The sequence below is a fragment of the Leptinotarsa decemlineata genome, unplaced genomic scaffold (genome assembly GCF_025532065.1).
Source record: "Leptinotarsa decemlineata unplaced genomic scaffold, Ldec_3_MD MMD2_tig00026294_RagTag_RagTag, whole genome shotgun sequence".
Lineage (NCBI taxonomy): Eukaryota > Metazoa > Arthropoda > Insecta > Coleoptera > Chrysomelidae > Leptinotarsa > Leptinotarsa decemlineata.
This window is the reverse complement of record NW_027412674.1, coordinates 7,696,957-7,718,644: the sequence shown is the minus strand read 5'-3', so window position 1 is coordinate 7,718,644 and position 21,688 is coordinate 7,696,957. Positions and strand designations below refer to the sequence as shown.

At 34.4% G+C, this 21,688-nt stretch overlaps 2 protein-coding genes across 2 annotated transcripts in view; one reads left to right on the top strand and one right to left on the bottom strand.

Moving 5' to 3' along the window:
- vkg (Collagen alpha-1(IV) chain viking) overlaps positions 1-13,392 on the bottom strand; it is a 161,966-nt gene extending 148,574 nt beyond the window's left edge. The window contains exon 1 of the mRNA XM_074180269.1: positions 13,240-13,392. Coding sequence (XP_074036370.1) covers positions 13,240-13,323 — 84 coding nt within the window. The 5' untranslated portion in view covers positions 13,324-13,392. The remainder of the gene's footprint in view (positions 1-13,239) is intronic.
- A 201-nt stretch (positions 13,393-13,593) lies between these two features.
- Positions 13,594-21,688, top strand: part of Col4a1 (Collagen type IV alpha 1) — a 50,816-nt gene continuing 42,721 nt past the window's right edge. Inside the window, exon 1 of the mRNA XM_074180268.1 lies at positions 13,594-13,745. Within this exon, the coding sequence (XP_074036369.1) occupies positions 13,726-13,745 (20 nt within the window). The 5' untranslated portion in view covers positions 13,594-13,725. The remainder of the gene's footprint in view (positions 13,746-21,688) is intronic.

Here is a 21,688-nt window from a genome sequence, read left to right as displayed (position 1 = left end):
TTCTCAATGTTTTTTTTTTTGGAAACGAAAAGCATGTATTGCTGAACTGGAATTACTCCATGAAATAATGCCGTAAGAAATTCTACTATGAATCAGAGAATAGTAGATGTTAAGTAGAACATCTCCGTTATATAGAAGTATCTTATTACTTCACGCTTGATCCTTTTTTGTTGAAGAGAATGCAGGGTATTTAGTGTTTTTGGCATTGACACTCAATAAATTATTGCTGAGCCAGTGGGTAATTATTGATGAATTAATAAATGCTCATTTATGTAGTCTAACAAACTTTTTAATTTTATTGGGGACTCACTCTAGAGCCGAACATCTAGTTTTTTTGAGTAAACAAATGAATATTTCGAGAACGGTTCGTTTTTGCTCACATTAACTCACATTAGAATTAAGAAGTTGGTACCAACTTCATTCGGGGAAGCATATTAATAAACTTATATTTGTTAATTTTCAGGATATGAATCCTATTATTTCCCAAAATACGACTAACGGACGGTCATCGCGTACAGTTAGCACCACAAAATCTCTGGCAAGTTCACTTGTTTTGGGGCAGCTCGAATGTTATGGAATACTTGTTACTGGGAAATAAAGAAGTTATTCTAGTCGGACACCCATTGAGTCATGAAGTTCTTCACCGCAAAACGCTGTATAAAATGTGAGACTCGAAGACAGGCTGGGCACTAGATTTATGAAGTCGACCCGTCCCGCCGGTTACGTGAACTCTCATTTCTTGCAACCGTGAAGGTATTCAGCCTTCAGACGGCTCAGCTGATCGCTGAAAAATCGGCCTGGCTAGGAACAACACGTTGCGAAACGAATGAAAAACGGGCCCACTCCACTGATTGGTTGGTCGTTAAACCACATCGGGTCTCCTACAGGGCGATCACCAACTTTGAAATATTTTCGATTACTTCATAAGTTGACTGTGAAAGCAGAAAAACAAAAAAACACAATTGTTTTGATTTAGATTTGAAGAAATCTGTAACAGAAGTTTTGCTCGAAACTGTATTAGATATACGTGGAATGGTCAAAAAATAAGGTGGATGTCCAAATTTCGCGGCTACGTACATTCGATTAGCGATTTTTAAATTTTTTGTGTTGGTACACTCGTCTTGATCAAGTGTTCACAGTTTCAGCAGTTGAGCATGTTTAGTTTGTTGGTGAGAGGCATAAAATTTGAATGTTATGCGTATTGGGCGATTTTCTGTTATCGAAAAAATGAATCAAAGAATTTCCATCAGATTTTGTGTGAAAAATGGAATTGAGTGCTCAAAAATACTTGAAATGTTGACAGTGGCATACGGTGATTGTACTCTGAGCTAGAAAAACGTTTACAAGTGGTACAAGTTCTTCACAGAAGGTCGAGAAGATGTTGAATGACGACGCTTGCTCTGAACGCCCCAGAACATCAACAACCAATGAAAATGTTGAGAAAGTGAAGAAAATTGTTATGGAGGATCGTCGAATTACTACAAGAGAAGTTGCAGAGGTTATCGGCTTATTGGCTGGCTCATACCAAGCAATTTTTTCGGAAATTTTGGGCATGAAGCGTGTGGCAGCGAAGAAATTGTTGAATTTTGACAAAAAACCGTCGAATGAGAATCTCTCAGGAATTGTTAAATGACGACAACGGCGATCCAGATTTGCTTGAAAGGGTTATAACTAGTGCCACATGGTCGTAAAGTCAATAAGGAGTACCCAATAGTTTAAAGTTAGGCTCCGCTTGCGAGACGCAATGCGAAGAAAACGTCTGGAAAATCAATTAATGGCTTCTGCACCTGCACGATAGTGCACCTGCTCACTTGCCATTGCTTGTTCGTGATTTTTAGCCAAAAACAACACCCTAATCATGCATCAGCCACCGTATTCACCGGATTTGGCCTCCTGCGACTTTTTTCCATTCCCAAGTTTGAAGAAATCCACGAAAGGATGGAGTTTTGCTACGATTGAGGAGATAAAAACCGAAATGTTGAGAGCGCTAGAGGAAATATCAAAAAGCGCAAATCAGAACTGCTTCGGGAACTTGAAAAAACGCTGAAACAAGTGTATTATATCTGAGGGGGACTACTTTGAAGGGGAAAAATTACTGGAGAAAAATACTGTTGAAGCCAACTTGGCAAACATTATTTGGGCTTTGCACTAGAAAAATCTACCGTATAGAAGTGAGACTAATTTGAAGGAAAAAAATTACTGTCAAAAGAATACTGTTGAAGCCAACTTGGCGAACATTTTTTGGACTTTGCACTAGAAAAATCTACCTTCGAGAAGTGGGAATACTTTGAAGGGAAAACATTACTAGGGAAAAAACTAATGTTGAAGCCAACTTGGCGAACATTATTTGGGCTTCGTACTAGAAAAATCTACCGTTGATAAGTGAGACTACTTTGAAAGGAAAAAAATACTGTTGAAGCCAACTTGGCGAAAAGTTTTTGGGCTTTGCACAAGAAAAATTTAACGTTGAGAAGTGAGACTACTTTGGAAGAAAAACATTACTAGGGAAACAAATAATGTTAAAGCCAACTTGGCGAACATTATTTGGGCTTCGCACTAGAAAAATCTACCGTTGAGAAGTGAGACTACTTTGAAGGGAAAAAATTACTGGCAAAAAAAATACTGTTGAAGCCAACTTGGCGAACATTATTTGGGATTTGCACTAGAAAAATCTACCGTTGAGAAGTGGTACTACTTTGAAGGGCAAAAATTACTGGCGAAAAAAAAAACTGTTGAAGTCAATTTGGCGAACATTTTTTGGCTTTGCACTAGAAAAATCTGCCTTCAAGAAGTGGGAATCCTTTGAAGGGGAAATATTACTAGGGAAAAATGATGTTGAAACCAACTTGGCGAACATTACTTGGACTTTGCACTAGAATAATCTTCCGTTGAGAAGTGGGACTACTTTGAAGGGGAAACATTAATAGGGAAAAAATAATGTTGAAGCCAACTTGGCGAAGATTATTTGGGCTTTGCACCAGAAAAATTTACCGTTGAGAAGTGGGGCTACTTAAAAGGGAAAAAATTACTGGCAAAAGATATAACGTTGAAGCCAACTTGGCGAACATTATTTGGGATTTGCACTAGAAAAATCGACCGTTGAGAAGTGGGGCTACTTTGAAGGAAAAACATTACTAGCAAAAAAATACTGTTGAAGCCAACTTGGCGAACATTATTTGGGATTTGCACTAGAAAAATCTACCGTTGAGAAGCGGTACTACTTTGAAGGGCAAAAATTACTGGCGAAAAAAAAAATACTGTTGAAGCCAATTTGGCGAACATTTTTTGACTTTGCACTAGAAAAATCTCCCTTCAAGAAGTGGGAATACTTTGAAGGGGGAACATTACTAGGGAAAAAAATAATGTTGAAGCCAACTTGGCGAACATTACTTGGGCTTTGCACTAGAATAATCTACAGTTGAGAAGTGGGACTACTTCGAAGGGGAAACATCACTTGGGAAAAAATAATGTTGAAGCTAACTTGGCGAACATTATTTGGGTTCTGCACTAGAAAAATCTACCGTTGAGAAGTGGGACTACTCTGAAGGGGAAAAATCACTGGGGAAAAATACTGTTGAAGCCAACTTGGCGAACATTATTTGGGCTTTGCACTAGAAAAATCTACCGTTGAGAAGTGGGGCTACTTAATAGGGAAAAAATTACTGGCAAAAGATATAACGTTGAAGCCAACTTGGCGAACATTATTTGGGATTTGCACTAGAAAAATCGACCGTTGAGAAGTGGGACTACTTTGAAGAGAAAACATTACTGGCAAAAAAAAATACTGTTGAAGCCAACTTGGCGAACACTATTTGGGATTTACACTAGAAAAATCTACCGTTGAGAAGCGGTACTACTTTGAAGGGCAAAAATTACTGGCGAAAAAAAATACTGTTGAAGCCAATTTGGCGAACATTTTTTTGACTTTGCACTAGAAAAATCTCCCTTCAAGAAGTGGGAATACTTTGAAGGGGGAACATTACTAGGGAAAAAAATAATGTTGAAGCCAACTTGGCGAACATTACTTGGGCTTTGCACTAGAATAATCTACAGTTGAGAAGTGGGACTACTTCGAAGGGGAAACATTACTTGGGAAAAAATAATGTTGAAGCTAACTTGGCGAACATTATTTGGGTTCTGCACTAGAAAAATCTACCGTTGAGAAGTGGGACTTCTCTGAAGGGGAAAAATCACTGGGGAAAAATACTGTTGAAGCCAACTTGGCGAACATTATTTGGGATTTGCACTAGAAAAATCTACCGTTGAGAAGTGGTTTGCTAAGTTTAAACGAAGTGAAATAAGCACCGAGGACGATGCACGCAGTGGACGTCCCAAAGAGACTGTTACCGACGAAAACATCAAAAAAGTCCATAAAATACTTTTGGGTGACAGCAAAGTGAAGTTGATCGAGATAGTTGAGGCTCTAAAGAAATCAAAGGAACGTGCTGGATATACCGTGCATGAATATTTGGGTATGCGAAAGCTCTGTTCGAAGTGGGTGCTGCGCAAGCTCACAATCGACCGAAAACAACAACAGATTGATGATTCTGAGTGTGTTTGAAGCAGTTTCACCATGAAAACCCCGAATTTATGCGTCGATATGTAAAAAAGGATGAAACATCAGAACGATCGTCATCTGAGTAGACTGCACATGGTGAACCGACTCCAAAGCGTGCAAAGACGCAACAAGCGGCTGGCAAGGATATGGTATCAGTAATTTGGGATGCGCATGATATAATATTCATCGACTATCCTTAAAAGTATAAAACCATCAATAGTGTTATTGAAGCATTTGAATGACGAAATGAAGGAAACGGAAGTGCTGTTTCATCAAGACAATGCAACGTGTCATGAATCAATGAAAACTATGGCGAAATTGCATGAATTGGGCTTCGAATCGCTTTCGCATCCACCACATTCTCCAGATCTGGCCACCAGCGACTTTTTCCTGTACTCAAACCTCAAGAGAATGCTCGCTGGAATGGAATTTAGCGCCAATGGAGAGGTAATCGTCGAAACTGAAACCTATTTTGAAGCTAAAGACAAATCATACTATAAAATGGGATAGGAAAATTGCATGACTGCTATGATCACTATATTGAATATTGATGTCAAATTTTATTAAGAAATGTCTATGTTAATCTAGGAACTTTTCTGCTCAGAACGATGAAATATTGTGTGGAATATTGATAAATTATATATATTTTAGGTTCGATTAAATGATCAGGCAATGATAATTTTGAAGTACCATAATTCTTAAAATCACTCGTAAGAGTTCTTTTTCGTTTTCAGTATTGTTTTAATCAAGCATGGATGACATAAAAATAAGGATATTCAAATATCATTTTGTCATCTGTAACATCAACAATATTGAATTGAGTACACCAATGTTGAAATTCATTGAAATCTAACCTATATAGATGATGATTACAATTTTCTTAGGTCAGAACCTTGTGACATTATTTTGCGTTATTTTACCCGTTATAATTCGTTAACCCAAATTTATCCAACATTGATAAAAATGAAAATCAATGAATTTAAAAATACTTTGCGATAAAGTTTATCAAGTTGACACTTGACATTTAATAAAATGTTACCAAGTTATGGGTCGATAAATTTGGCACACAAGAAATGTTTTCAAGAACGCGTAAATTGGTACATCAAAATGGGTTTTTAATCATGGATGAGTGAAAAGTTTTTACATTGAATATTCAGGTTATACATATTTTTCTGCAACTGATGTGTCAAATCATCTAAATTTGTGCTATCACACTTTTGTGTAAACCAATCCACATGTGCTGGTTCAACAGTGTAAAAAACACAGGTTGCATTCAACAAAGTTACATGCCTTTCAAAATGAGCACTGATTTTATTCGAATTTGTGATAAGACCCCAAATTATTTATTTCAATTGCAATATTATCCATATTGAAGAAACACTTCATTGTGAGATTTTCATTTAAACAGTTTTACAAAAACGTAACACGAATTTCACTATACAATATCTTCTTCAGGCATATCTTTACTAACTGAAACCTACATATTCGATGCTTTATACAGTGTGTTAAAGCCAAACGGGATAAATTCATTATTTCGGTTAGGGTACACATTTTAACAAAATCCCGAAACACGTCAAATTGAAATAATAATTTTACAACGGAAAAATGCTACACCTACCTTCAACCCCCGTCGAATGATAGGTACAACCCCACATTTTTTAAATGAGAAGTATAGGCTTGTGATATATCGTTTGAAAGCACTTTTCATTCTCCAATCGAAAATGTTATCGCTTTCAAGTTTATTGCAACAATCAAGATAAAGTACATTGAAACCATGTGGTTACCGAAATTCGATAAAATATACTCAAAACTTATTGCAATATACTCAAAACTAATTTCATGTTGAAGTTTTGATAATAAGAAAGTAAGCAAAACGTTATTTTTAAATGGTATCCTTTAAAAAACTGTAAATAACTTCCGTGGCAACGTTAGTTTGAAACGCCTCAACTTGTTTTGTATGTTACAATATTAGTTGTCAGTATTTCAATTCAAGTTGAAAGTTCGTTTAGTTCAAGTCTGACAAATGGTTAAATTAACGGAAATGAATGAAATAACAGTTTTTCAAATGATTGGTTACGGAGATAAATCGCGAACACAACAGGAAGTAGCTCGCCTATTTCGTGAGAAAATCCCTAATTTACTTCCTATATTTTAAGGAACAATGAGCAAAATAGAGAAGCAGTTTCGCGAGTTTGGTCATGTGGGGCAGATAAAAAAGCAGCTGCCAATGCAATGAGTGATGAACTCAAATTGGATGTGATGCTTGAGTTTGAGGAAAACCCACATACATCGAGTAGACAGGGATCCACGACATTCAATGTTAGCCATACATCGATAGTAAACATATTAAAAAAAAATAAAATGCATTCCTATAAAATTATACCTGCCTAAGAGCTCATGGAAGACGATTTCGATACAAACTTGAAAGACCTTCCAAACGATGTATCGCAAACCTATACTTCCCATTTACAAAATTAGGGGTTGTACCCGTCATTCGAAGGGGGTTGAAGGTAGGGGTGGTATTTCCACGTTAAAGAATGTCAAATTATAATTTATATTCGACGTGTTTCAGGATTTTTTGAAAATATGTACAGTAACCGAAATAATAAATATGTTTCATTTGGCTTTTACACACTTTTTAATATATTTGACAATCCAAAGTATCCGAGTAAATCAATTAACATAAGGAAGGAAAGTAAAAACACTCATTTGAATAAACATTAATTGTATGAAATTACCCGAGCATTTACCCGAGCACCGATGTATCAGTTAATTACCAGTTTCTACATTTGAAAAAAGAACCAGCAACGACGAGCTATTCAGTTATATTTGGTCTTTCAGTGAATGGCCCGAATTCTCAAATCTGTTCATTTCTAAACATACCAGAATATTGAGTTTCAAGCTCTCCCCTTTTAAATGTAACACGTCATAGTCATGATTGAACATGTTTCCTCCTGCTAAAAGATGGTTCAATCTTTTCATTCAAGAAACCACATCTATGTTTTTTAATTCTTTGGGAGAAAGTTCTTTCCGTTTGGCCCATATAAAGTTTTGGGCAAGAGCCACAAGTAAACTTATATAATCCCGATCTATCCGACAATGAAGTTTTGTCTTTATTGTTTTCATTACATTTGCTCAAATTATCATTTGCTCTGTAAGCCACTTCAAGCATTCCTTTTTTTTAAAAAAACGAGACGAATTATTGTTGGATTAATCAAGATATGACAAAGTTCTATAGCAGACGCTATCGTTTCTTGAAGTTGGGTAGATCTGGCTTGGACCTTGGCTTGGTCCAATAAGACATTGACCAGGTATAAAAGACTTCAAGAAATGATAGCGTCCGCTATAGAACATTGTCATATCTTGGTGAATTCATCAATATTGCTCGTTTTTTATAAACTTTATATTGGCCGAACGGGAAGAACTTTCCCCCAAAGAACTCAAGAGCATTAAGGTAGTTTCTTGAATGAAAATATCAATTCCACATTCGCAAACTATCTTTCAGAGCCACGAATCACGAATATGACGTGTTACATTCGTAAGAGAAAAGTTTGAAACTCAATTATTTACTGAATGACCAAATATAATTGAATATCTTACCGAGACTGAATACTTTTTCAAATGTGGAAACTGGTAATTAACTGATATATGATGGACCGTGTTAGGAATCACACGTTAAAAGGTAAGACCTCGTTAGTCCTTAGCTTGCACAAGTTTCTCAACTGATTAACGGAAAAAACAGATTTCAAACAGATTTTCAAACAGATTGGTCGATACTTGATGAAAATCCATAACTAACGTATTCCAAAAACACTTTATAGTGAGATTTTCACTAAACAGTTTTACAAAAACTCAACACGTGTTTCGCCACACAGTGGCTTCTTCAGGCGTGTCGTTACTAACTATATTCTACATATTCAATACTTAATATACCTAATTCTACAATTGGAAGTGCCTGAGTTTTACCTGAGTTTGTAATGAATTAAATTACTTGAGCTTATGTCCTAGCTTCCGCATTTGAAAAAAATAGTTAGTAACGGGGAGTTATTCAATTCTAATTGATCATTCAGTAAATTACCGGAATTCTTGAATCTTAATATCCAAACATTCTAAAAGATTCAGTTTCAAACTATTCTCTTCTAAATGTAACATGTCGTATTCATGATTGAACTCGTGCATTACACCAACGTACAATATTGTTGTTTTTTCTTTCATTTAAATCATGAGATCGTCGATCTTGAAATGCTTCGCCTCAAAAGATAATTCATAGTTTCCTATAGAGGAAATATTTAAAAGAGAGGCATAACATTTTTAACATATCAGGGAATTATTCGAGATTAGGAATTTATTTATAAATATAAAAATGAAAGTATTTCTATGAGTTGTTCAGGTTAGAGACTTCCCTGTTCTGAAAGTTTCCGGTTGGGTATCAAATCATTTTAATACAATCAGCAAATTGAAATTGAGAATCGTTATTTCTTCGTACTTTTCTTGAATATATACTACAATGTGAAATGTAAGCGAAATTGAAGGATCGCGCTGTCAAAGCAAACCGTATTTCAGCCAAATGATAGAATATTGTGAGAAAAATATAAAAGGCTCGAATATGTCAGCTCATCTTTAGGTACAAGTGCAAGGAGCTGAAGGTGGATTCGTGCGTAAGTCTCAAGTTGTAAGAAATTGTAAGTATGAGTAGTTTATCAAGTTCGTGAATGAGGATAAATTTAGCTGTGGCTACGATAGAATCCAAAGTCTTAGTCAAAGGTTGTGCTCTTATCCTAGCCAAACCACTCCAAATCATCTTAAAGTCTGCATTGAAAACAAACACCTCCCACAGGTTTGGAAAACTGGTTTTTGAAACAGATGAGATTAATGACATGAAAAACTTTCACCAATCAACTTGCTGTGTAACTTTGAGATGTGTTTCAATGAATACAAAGAACACAATATCATAATTCCTGAACAACATGGCTTGATCACAAAAAATCAACTATGACTTATCCAATAATTTTTACACAAACGATAAGTTGTTCTTTAGAAAATCAGCTCCAGGTCGACACAATACATACATACTTCTCAAAGGCCATCGACAAGTGGACCACATCATACTCATTTCAAAACTCAGCGAAATTTGTTTCGATTCAAATCTGCTGGAATTCTGTTATTTCTATCCTACGAATCGGTCCCAGTTTTTGAAAACACAGGACACAAATCCGATGAATAGAGTACTACCAGTGGCGTTCCACAGGGAAGCAACTTAGCTCTCCTTCCATTTTCTCTGTTCATCAACGACACAGGATTAAATATAGATAGTGGAATTCTAAGAGTTGCTGATGATCTGAAGGTTTTTCCTGTCATAAAGTCACCCAATGATAACCAAATATATTTACTCTCTGGTGTTCTTCAAACAGTATTCTACTCAATTCAAGTAAATGTAGATTTACTACCTTTTGTAACAAATATACCACTCTTGAACACAACAAATGAATGTTTACTTGTAAAAACAGATAGCTGCAAAGACTTGGGAGTATTCTTTGATACTGAACTCCCATTCGCACTTCACATAGAGAAAAATGAAACTGCTGCAAAAAGAGTGTTAGAGTGTAAAGGTTTCAAAAACATGGAAAGTTTTATTACTCTCTTCAACTCATTTGTTAGATCCCTTTCAGGATATGGCTGTCTAATTTGGTCACCTATAGATACTACACACATTCAATCATTTGAAGTCCAACAACGCTTTATGAAATAAGTCATCTACAAAGAAGAATATGTCTACCCCAGACAGGGAATAGATAATAATATAATGTTGAAGCGTTTTCATTTTCTATCTCTTGAAGACAGAAGAACTTATTATTTTTGCCTATCCATATAGAGACCGGTAAACAATCTTGACAACTCACCAAAACTACTGTCTCAACTAGAGTTTCATGTGCCGAGAATCAGTGGTAGAACTGAACAATGTTTTTACCTACTAACACTGGGAACCAATATGTTCTTCAAATCCCCCTTATTTGCAGTTTCCTATGAATTTAATCAATTCTGTCAGAAAGTAAAGATATTCAACACCATTGAAAATATTCAAAAAAGAGATCAAAAACATCATGTCTGTGAAGCAACGAATACTTATTCCCATTTCATCCCAAAACTGTATATCATTTTCATATATAGTCAGTGGGCATACTTTCTTTTTTTTTATATGAAGAATTGGTTAAGTTTCGGATATGCGGTCGGTTACCTCGTTGACAGACAGATGGGGCGATGACAAACCTGTTGTTTGTTGTCCGTTTCAGCCTAGTTCGAGGAATGAAAACTCTGAAAGAATTCGATTTTCAATTATCGGAAATCATCGACTTTATGTTGATGATAGACACTACCTCCCACTGACGAATGGCCAAACAGCCCGAAACCGGTTTGCAAGTGTGTTCCAATAATGGAAAAATCTATTGCGGCAGTTGTATCGCCAACAGCATTTGTAGGAATAACTTCAGAGAAAAATCCGACACTAGTCGGATATAATTCAACGCCCATTCTGGTATTAGCCAGGAAAGTAGTTTTGTCAGTCCATCAACCTACAGTGTAGGGAGTTGAGACTGGCCTGAATGAATTATTCCTTTAGATGACTTTTTACTTTATAACGTTTGCAAATCAACATACACTCACTTGAAATGTGTTTTTTTCATTTTCAGAATACATGAGTGTATAACTGATACGATACATATTTTCTATATTTAGCAGTTTCATCTCAAAATTGTATAATGTATCCTGTAATTGGGTGTAGTGCCTGTTTGGACAATGAAAGTTTTTATTTTTTTTCATTATTGATCTTCATTCATGCACGGGCATAGATGTTATCTTATTTATAATATTTATGTACACGAGTTTTTAATAATAATAAACGAAAAATATTAATTTTCAAGACTAATAACTCAAGATTCGGTTAGCTCTTCTAATGATTATGATATTATAAATATGATAAAATAATTCTTAATTGTTTTAATGAGTAAAAAATAGTACCTCATATGAAAAACACAGACCCTTCCAGATTTTAGACCTTTCTAATAGTTTCATCTAGAAGTTAGATCCTAGGTCATTACATGAGCAAAAGGACCTATCACTATCTGTATTAGATCATAATTGAAGTTTACATCAATTCATCTAATATTTTTATGATTATAATATTATAATGATAATAATATAATTCTTAGTTGTTTGGTAAGTGAAAAAAAGTACCTTATATGTGAAAAAGAGACCCTTCTAGATGGTATACCTTCAATTTTACAACGTTACTTCCTCACTATTACTTTTGATCTGTTATTTCAGCCAAAAGTTTTAGTCGTATATCGAAAGTAAGCACAATTGAATCAAATCAAGTTACTTTTAGCATTTACTTCAAATCACTGTAAGGAATACATCTATCGTCATTGAATATTAATAAAAATACTGTACTTGGAGATCTATCGCTGGTTCTCTGAATCTTTAAAACGAAACTCTAAATTTCCAAAGGTTTTTTGCACTTACATTCATCTGACTACCTATTCCTTGAATACTGAGTAAGTATTCGAAAGGACAATAATTCGTAAAATTATTTTTACTGCTGGGAAAAACTTGACAAGTCATTTTCAAAAATAAAGTTGAATTTGAAAATTCAGATATTACAAGTGGACAGTAGTTACTTGGGAGATTTTTTTTGGAAATTGAATGTTTCATTATTCAGTAACAGAATAGCCGGTAATGAAGAAAAACAGAACAGAACAAACTGGGAAATTATTTTCATTTTTGAACTAACTGTATTGATATCGACATGAGATTCACTTTCTCAAATAAAAAAAGTACAATTGTTCTATAAAAAAATTCTGAATAGCGGAATATTGAAATGTTTAAGATATAATATTATGAAATTGAAACTCTTGATTGGAACAGAAAAAATTAGAAAGAAGACACCTACTTGGGCGAATGTTTTTGAGAATTGAGTTCTTAACTATTCAGAAACAAAAGAGCCGCTTATAAAATTGAAAATCTTGATTGGAACGGAACAAACTAGGCAAAAAAGCATACGACAGTAATAATTTTCGAAAGAATTTTCATTTTTGAAGTAACTGTATTGATATCGACATGAGTTTCATTTTATACAAAAAAAAAATACAATTGTTCTATAAAATTAATTCTGATTTGCTGGATATTGAAATATTTGAGATATTATAAGTGAGCAGTAGTTATTTGAGCGAATGTTTATGGGAATTGAGTTTTTAACTATTCAGTAACAGAATACCCGGTAATGAAATTGAAAATCGTGAATGGAACAGAACAAACTAAAAAAAAGACACCTACGGCATTAAAAATTTTCGATTTTTTAACAATTTTTGTACTAGCTTCAATGATATCGACATGACTTTCATTTTTTCAAGTACAATTGTTCTATAAAATTAATTCTGATTTGCTGAATGTTGTGCCTTATTTTTATGAAATGAGAAAATAAACACAGAGCAGTCGTAACATTATCATCTACACATCTCTAAATTTCGTAGATAATCGCTTCGAAAAATGTATGCTACAGCATACATAAGTTATCAAGTTTCCGTATTCATAGAACACCCAGTACATTCGATCACAATCATCGAAGACGAATATCCAAAAAAGTTTCATTCATCAAAATACGTATAAGGGTAGTAAAGTCTACTTACCTTGCTCTCCCCCGTATGCACTATCGTAAAAACGACAATAAAAACTAGGGCTGCCACCCGGCACAAGCCTGGCCGCAGCGTCATGGCTTACTAGCTCCATGTTTCTTAGCTGCGGAATCTGCTGTGAATTTCCCCACTACACAAATCTCAAGCGGTCTGGAGCACTCCGCAAGATGGTATTTGTTTTCTAAATTACTCATTCGGGGTTGCTTGAAATAACCCCATTGAAACGTGAAATGATAGAGTGAGATTGGGGCTACATTAATGCAAAATTTCATATCGATAGGCCTTATGGTTTAGCCACAAAACCGGATCGATTCTCATTGAGTCGGTCACGCGCAGGAAGCTGAAAATATAGAAGTGGGCTTTGGATGTCTCTCTGAAAGAGAGTTCTTCTTGCGTTCTCAGTAACGCGCGGGTTCGCGGCTGTTGCATACATCGAAAAAGTGTAAGTGAACGTCCCCTGCAGGGGGATTTGAGGTCGAAATGACCGACCACGGACTGAGGTAAGATAATCATACTTCAAACGAATTTGTAAGGTATTATGAAGTTAATTGATGAGATTTTTCTGTATGTGAGAATTTTTTATTATAAGGAACTTTGGTTGGAATGTTTACTTTTTCTCAACTGTAATTGAAGTTGATTCGAAATTTTGTAAGACAGTATAGATATCAACAATTTTATTTCATAAAAATTATTGATTTTTATTAAAAATAACCCATCAGCAAAACAACTGACCTGAGTACATGGAGTAATGGGTAAGTAATACAAAAAAGGACAAATCATAAAGACAAATTATTTTTTGATTGGATTTCATTTCATAAAACAGCTCTGGAAAGAAGGGGTCTTCAAAGCATATAATTTCAATTTATTTTTCACGCTACTAGATCAGATTTATACGGTGATCAATCAATCAGTTACCCTGAAATTCAAATTTGAATTAAACCTGGCATCACTGTGAACCAGAATCGTGATTTTTCAAATTTTCTAAGGAATTCAATACTTTTTCCGACGAATATGAATCAGCGAATAGAATTCGAAACTATTTTAGCACTTTTATTCGTATTGTAATCAATTACTAATTTTTCCACAATCTTTTTACTAATAATGCAGTATCATAAGTCCCCAAGACATTTCATTTTTTTTCAGTAATCATCTATTAGTTATATCACTTCAATGTTTTATAACTGAAATATAACAATTTTCAGGCGCTTCAGAAAAAAATATTCCCTCAATGAATGAAAACGATGAAAAAGTTGAAGACTGGGCTTACATCGATATTTTTGACACGTATTTGTGATTTTCAGAACAAATTGGAATAAATTCGAAACTAAGTTTCATGATTTCAATATCATTTCATTGTGTGGAAAACAATCTCCATATAGGTATATACTTCGTACATCAAGAACAGAAAAATTCGTTTTCTGCTTTTCAGAAATCGTGGATTTCTCACCAACTTCTATGTATTTACAGATTCAGTTTGTTTCCAGTTAAACATATTAATGAGAGCTCTGGATAAATAATTCAAAAAATAAATTACTATCAGCTTCATCATTATATTAATTATTCAGTTGAAACTTCTTGAGTTCATTTTTCCAGATGTTTATTAATATCTCATTCACAACGAAAAAATAATTTGAAACTTTTTCTTCCATTAACGAACTGCAATATATGGGGTTTGATGAAATTATGGCAATGAATAAGTTTTGTGTGAACTATTAAAAATTTCACTGAAATTAAAACAGATATATTTTCAAAAGCAATAAATTTTTGGAAAAGAAAATTTTTGGCTGTCTACTTCTTCGTCTTTATACAAAAAATGTGAAAATCTTCCAAGGAGAGGAAGGAAATAATCAATTTCAAAAAGTGAGCCCTATACAAAGATGTTTAGATCATGGAAACAAGTAATTTTCAGATACAAACTGGAAGCAAAGCTCTCTTGAAACAGCTACTTTCATATAAACATTGAGTTGCACGAAAGAAAAATCCTTTTCGTGTTAGGAATCACACGTTAAAAGGTAAGACCTCGTTAGTCCTTAGCTCGCACAAGTGTCTACTTTTGAGAGTTGTCGTTCGTAGAGAGGCGACAGCTGGTTAACAGAGAAACAGAAATACTTTAATATGAATACCTACTGAATTATACAGTGCATTTCTTTAATTCCCCCCCCATTTTATTTTTTGAACGGGTCAACTCAAAAAATTGAAATTTGGGATAATGAAATTAATGCATGAATACTTTATTTTGAAGTGAAATTGACAGATGAAACTTCCAAGATGGCGACTGGGTGCCATCTGGTAAAAAAATTAAATGGAAAAGGGGGTGTCTTGTGAAACACCTTTTTGAATCTACTGACAAATGCTTCACAATACTGGAATATAATGTCAATATCTTCAACTACTACAAAATGGCGGAACTTTCAATAATTGCCTACTTGACATATGAACAGCCTATCCGATATTTCATACCGAACATTTTCGAACATAGTAACGTCAATATCTCTACAAATATTTATTATTCTCTGCCGTATATCCAATATTGAAGCAGGTTCAGTTTTGTGCACTTCTTGCTTCAGATAGCTCCATGAAAAAATCCAAAGGTGTCAAATCTGGCGAGCGGGCTGGCCATTCCGTAGTACCTCGACGGCCAATCCAACTACCGGAAAAAGTAGTATCCAAATAGTTTCTTACTTATCTGGAGTAATGTGGTGGTGCTCCATCTTGTTGGAATACAATATCCATATTGAATTCATTAGGAGTCGCGTCGACGATTTCAGTGATGAGAGGGTCAACAGTAGTTTCCAGCATCAAATACAGTTCCCCTGTTGAATTTTGATCAATAAATAGAGGTCCTAAAATATGGTTTCTCAATATTCCTGCCCAATTTTTCTGGATATTGGGTATGCGTTTCCGGGAAAACGTGAGGGTTGGTGTCACTCCAATAACGGCAATTTTGTCTGTGAACATTGCTGTTTGAAAAAATGAAAAAATGAAAACATTCATTGAAAATCAATTTGGTCTCGTGAAAGTTACGCGTCACATCGTAAATGAAAATCGCTTCAATTTTTTTCTTTCAATGGACGAGAATCGACCAGTTTAGAAATTGTTGACGTGTTACCTTTCTACTAGTAAAACCGAAAACTAAATGAGAATATTCTAACTGAATAATGATGTTCATTGTCATACTGAAATTTTTCGACGTTTTTATGAAGAAAAAATAACTTAACAAACCTTATCGGGTTGTTGGAATTGCCATATGGCGAATAAAAAGGAATATGTCTAGAAATATCGATATTAATGTGTTTGTCTTCAGAAAATTATCAAATTATCCGCCATTTTGTAGTAGGTGAAGATATTGACTTCATATTTTAGAGTTGTGAAGTATTCGTCAGGAGCTACAAAATGGAAAGGGGGGTCTTTCCATTTAATTTTTTTTCCCAGAGTCGCCATTTTGAAAGTTTCGTCTGTCAATTTCACTTCAAAATAAAGTATTCATGCATTAATTTCATTTTCCCAAATTTAAATTTTTTGAGTTGACCCGTTAAAAAAATGAAGAGGGGGGGGCACTAAAGAAAATAATTTTCTGCATTCAGTTTGTATTTCAAATACTCGTTATGGAATTGGATCAGATATCTTTCACAGGATGGCTACACAATATAGTAAATGAAAGAGGTAAAATTTAACTTACATAGAACACTGTCATCCTCACTGGTGGACATCCGATGTTTCGGAATAAGACACTAGCCGTATTGCCTCATTCTGGATAACATTACAAGATGAAGGACTCAATTCATTCATGAATTTACGACTTTATGAGTTTAATCTACTCATGTCATCGATGAGTACGACATTCATGATATGGAACAAACTACATCGAGATGACTGTGTGTCCAGTTTGTGTCTGAAAGTTACTTCTTTGCATGATCTACACATCTTTGTATGGAGTTGATTTTTTCATTGCTTTATTCCTTTCTTTGGAAGATTCCCACATTTTTGTATTGAAATGGAGGATTGCTTTCTTTTCCATTATAATTTTAATTCCAGCAATGAATTCAAAGAGTACCCGTGCCAGAAATGGTACGTTAGTACGATGGTTACCTTTTATATTTCGGGATCAGAGAACAAAAACAAATATTATTAATCGAAAATCACTATATTGTTTTTCAAAATAATCCCCATGAAGATCTATATACTTTTGCAAGTGTTTGAACCAATTGTTGAAGCAATTTTGCCACTCTGATTGAGGTATTTCCAAAACATGCATTCTGAATGCAGCAACCGCTTCTTCAGGTGTCGAAAAACGTTAACCTCTCAGTTTGTTTTTACGTGCGGGAATAAAAAGAAGTCATTTGGTGCCAAGTTAGGACTATACAGTGGATGACTCATCAAATCGATGTTATGGGTGCTCAATAAAGCAGTTGTTTGAGCCGATATGTGAAGAATGATCCGTCTTCGGCGGTTGGTTTTTCTGATTTCTTGGAACACAACTGGCAAACAAATAGTTGTGTACCACTCAGAATTGACTGTTCTGCGTTGTTCTAGTGGTACGGTTGCGACATGTCCCGTTTTTTCCGAAAAAACAGGCGACCATTTGCTTGGAAATGCTTCGTGCGTGAACAACTTTTGTTGGATTTGGCTCGTCTTGAAACACCCATACAGTCGACTGCGTTTATTCACCCTTGAAAGCTTGATTCCAAACAGTTGTTGGACTGAAGTAGGAATGAACTACGATGTCTAACAGGCCTCCTTACAGGTCACTGTCATTTGAATCATCATATGCAGAGATTGGGACTGTCGGAAGACAGTGTGTGTCGCCGCTGTTTGGAAAATGATGAAACAGCAGAGCACGTACTTTGTGCCTGTCCCGGTGGGGATCAAGTCAGGTTTTTAGAGTTTGGCAAACCCGTACTCTCACCATGTGAGAAGTTAGAAGTTGGGTTTCTTTTGTCGAGTGTGAATAGGTGTGAGCCACAATAAACCCTTGCGGGTTGCGGTGGAGTGTGGAATAGACCCACTCACTTTGGACCTAACCTAACCTAATCTAAGATTGTTAAAATGGAAACATTTTTTTTGCGGTTTCGGAATCATTTCAGATCTAATTTCCAAAAGTATTATTGTTTCTATTCTCACGAAGTGTTAGTATGGTCTTTTTTGTTATATGCTTTCAATGAGAACAGGTAAGTTATTGAGTTCAATATTTCTTATGGTTTCTCTAGAGAATCTGCTGAACTGAAATGAAGGGCAAACTGAAAATAACACCCCGTACACAGATTGTGGAAGGTTATATACCCAAAAAACAGTAAGAAACAATGTCTAAGATCATTTCACATGGTGGGTCATTTACCACAACCATTGCTAATTGGTTAACAATGTACATACTGTTGTAAACAAAGATTTGTGAGTGTTCAATTTGCCGGTTTCCTAAATTGGAGGGTGATTATTTTCACACCTCAAAAACTGAAACAATGACTGAATATATTAAAATGTATGTAAGGAGCACGAATTCACAAATGAGAATATTTGTACGAACATTTAATCAGGGATTGTCAGTTTCACTTACGTGTATTTCAGAGTCGAGTTACAGGTTAGAGACCTTTCGTTCTTTTGCATAGGTAGACATTCTGAAAGGGCATATCTTCCATAACGCTGCTTTAAGTAATGTGAAGTCTTAGGCAATAAATATATCAGATGAACGTGTGAAGATATTTTTCTACTTGATTTACTGGAAATATTTTATAATCATTTCCGGTGCTTTAAATGTTTTTAGTCCAGTTAACGAAAGTTTAATTTCGTGTTCAATGAAGTTCCCAAAAATATGAACAATAGCCCATTAGATCTAGAATGGATTTTGATGATTTCACAATACAAAGAATTTCAATCATCATCAACAATTGAGGGGTAAATGTGATTTAAATCACTTTTTTTGTTAATTTTGTAGATTTCACTTATGTGAAATTTCCAAAATTACCAACATATTTCAACACTTGACAACACAAAATAAATTTTAATAAAACTCTTGGATCTAACTTTCCTTCTTGAAAATAATATCAAAAATACATATTATCAAAGTTATAATTATATGTCACCTATTGATGCAGACATGGTCGTGGCGGAACTACAAAATATATGTATAAAAAAGTTGTCGTTTTCATTGCCTTTTTTCAAAAGATATGTTGACTATCATTCCAAAAAATAACTGAAACCAAACAAACTGAAATATTATCTGGTTTTCATATTTTTCATCCAAAACTAAAATTTACTCTTGAAATGGAAGAAAACAGTTCGTTAGCATTTCTAGATACTGAAATGATCAAAGATGAAAACTGGTACTATATATATATATATACCAACTTTTTCTGATTATTCTGATATTAATTGAGAATTATCTAGTGAAAAATAATTTTCCTAGAGCCGTTATTAGAAAAATAATTAAAGAAAGAAGTTCCTCTTTCCAAAATACAGGGTTGAAACCCAAATATCATAAAATTCCATTTGAAGAACATTTATCTGATAAATGGAATGGAACACCACAAGACATACAATCTAATATAGTGCACCAATTGAACTGTAGAAGCTGTCATAAATGCTATGTTGGTCAAACCTGACGGTATCTTGAAGCACGAATTTCAGAACACATAAAAGACTAAACTGAATATGAAAAACCCCACAGCCCCCGTTGGTTTGATCATTCAACTGTTTTAGATATTCAACCATATTTATCCAAAATACTCTTGAGCGAAATAATATATATTCTCAAATGCCATAGTTTTAACACTAGAAGAAATGTCGATGGCCTTAATACTGCATTGTTCAATTTAATAAGTAAAATACCTGAATGATTTACATCTTTTTTATTCTTTTCCTTTCTGTCATTGATTATAAAACAGACACCACCTTATCAGAATCACAGATAAAGCCATTCGTTTGTTTCATATCGTCCTGTGTTGATGTTGTCTCGAAAATTTTGTGGTTGAAATGTTTTTTATTATTTGAAATGTATCTGATATGTCTAATGGTTTTTAAAATAGTAATATTAACACAAAGACACTACTTTTCAGTGGGTAATTTAATTAGGAACTCATTATTTCTTCATAAAATTGGAACGATAATAACCGTTTAAGTTTTGTGGGAGGTATGTTTTTGAAAATTCATTGTTACAGATCCCTGAAGAATAATTCAATTACATTCGAAACGTTGGCAACAAAACCATTGTTTTTTTTTAAGGAAAAAATTGATAAATCACTAAACTAGTTAACTATAATCATATAACTATCAACATAAGTATAATATTCAATATTTCTGAAGTTTTTCATAAGGTTGGGAATCTTGTGCTTGCCAATTACAATTACAATATAAAAGTTGTATCAAAAATTAACTGAATTTATTAGTGTGTCACTTAGAATATTTTACCATCTTGACGTCTCACGTTGTGTTGTGTCTCCTGACATTTTTGCAAACACATACGTCTAATATGTTCTTTCAATTGTTTTTATAACATTATTGCGTTTCAACTCACTGTCAATTCAAAATCATATTCATAATGTTTTGTAGTTTGTAGGATATACTTTTTTACCATTTTATCGTCTCGAAAAAATACCCAAGACGAATATCCTCACCAACATTAATATCCCGTTCATATGTCTATGTTTTCATAAACGTTATATTATAACCATTTTTGCAACTAATAATGCCAGTAATTGATGCTAGGTACAATTATTCATGTCATTTGTTGAAAAATCATTCATAAACGAACGAATAACGATATACTTTTTCATCATTTTGTCGTCAGGAAAAAATACTCAAGGTGAATGTCCTCACCAACAATAATATCCTGTAATGTTCATATGTCTTGATTTTCATACATCACGATGGCAACTTCTGTATTTTAAGTCATCATTTTATCGCACAGAGTAATCCTCCGTGGAAAGGAATAATCGAAACGTCGTAGGGTAGTTTGAAATATTTTTCTTTCATTTCTTTTTGAAGTGATTGAAGTGATAATTTCTTATGAAGGGGGGTAAACCGCTTCGTTACTTAATGCGTAACGGCGCCAATTTGTCTGGCTCCCCTTTCTCTCACGCATACGTCAGCGGAAGGCAGGGTCCTCCTCTCTCGTCGGACAGACGATAAGTGTTTAGTGTGATATAAACATGATGGCGAGTGAGCACCATCTGCGAAAAAAAGTTAAATGGAAAAGGGGGTTTTGTGACACATCATTTTGAAGCTCCTGACGAATAGATACTTCGCAACCCTAGAATATGAAGTCAATATCGTCCAACGATGGTTACGTAAAATATTGGACACAACATGTTGGATGAGCATTGATACAATACATTTATAAAAATGGAAAAAGGATGTCTAATATGACATAAAAATGGAAAAAGGATGTCTAATATGACATAAAAATGGAAAAAGGATGTCTAATATGACATCCTTTCCCCATTTTCATAAA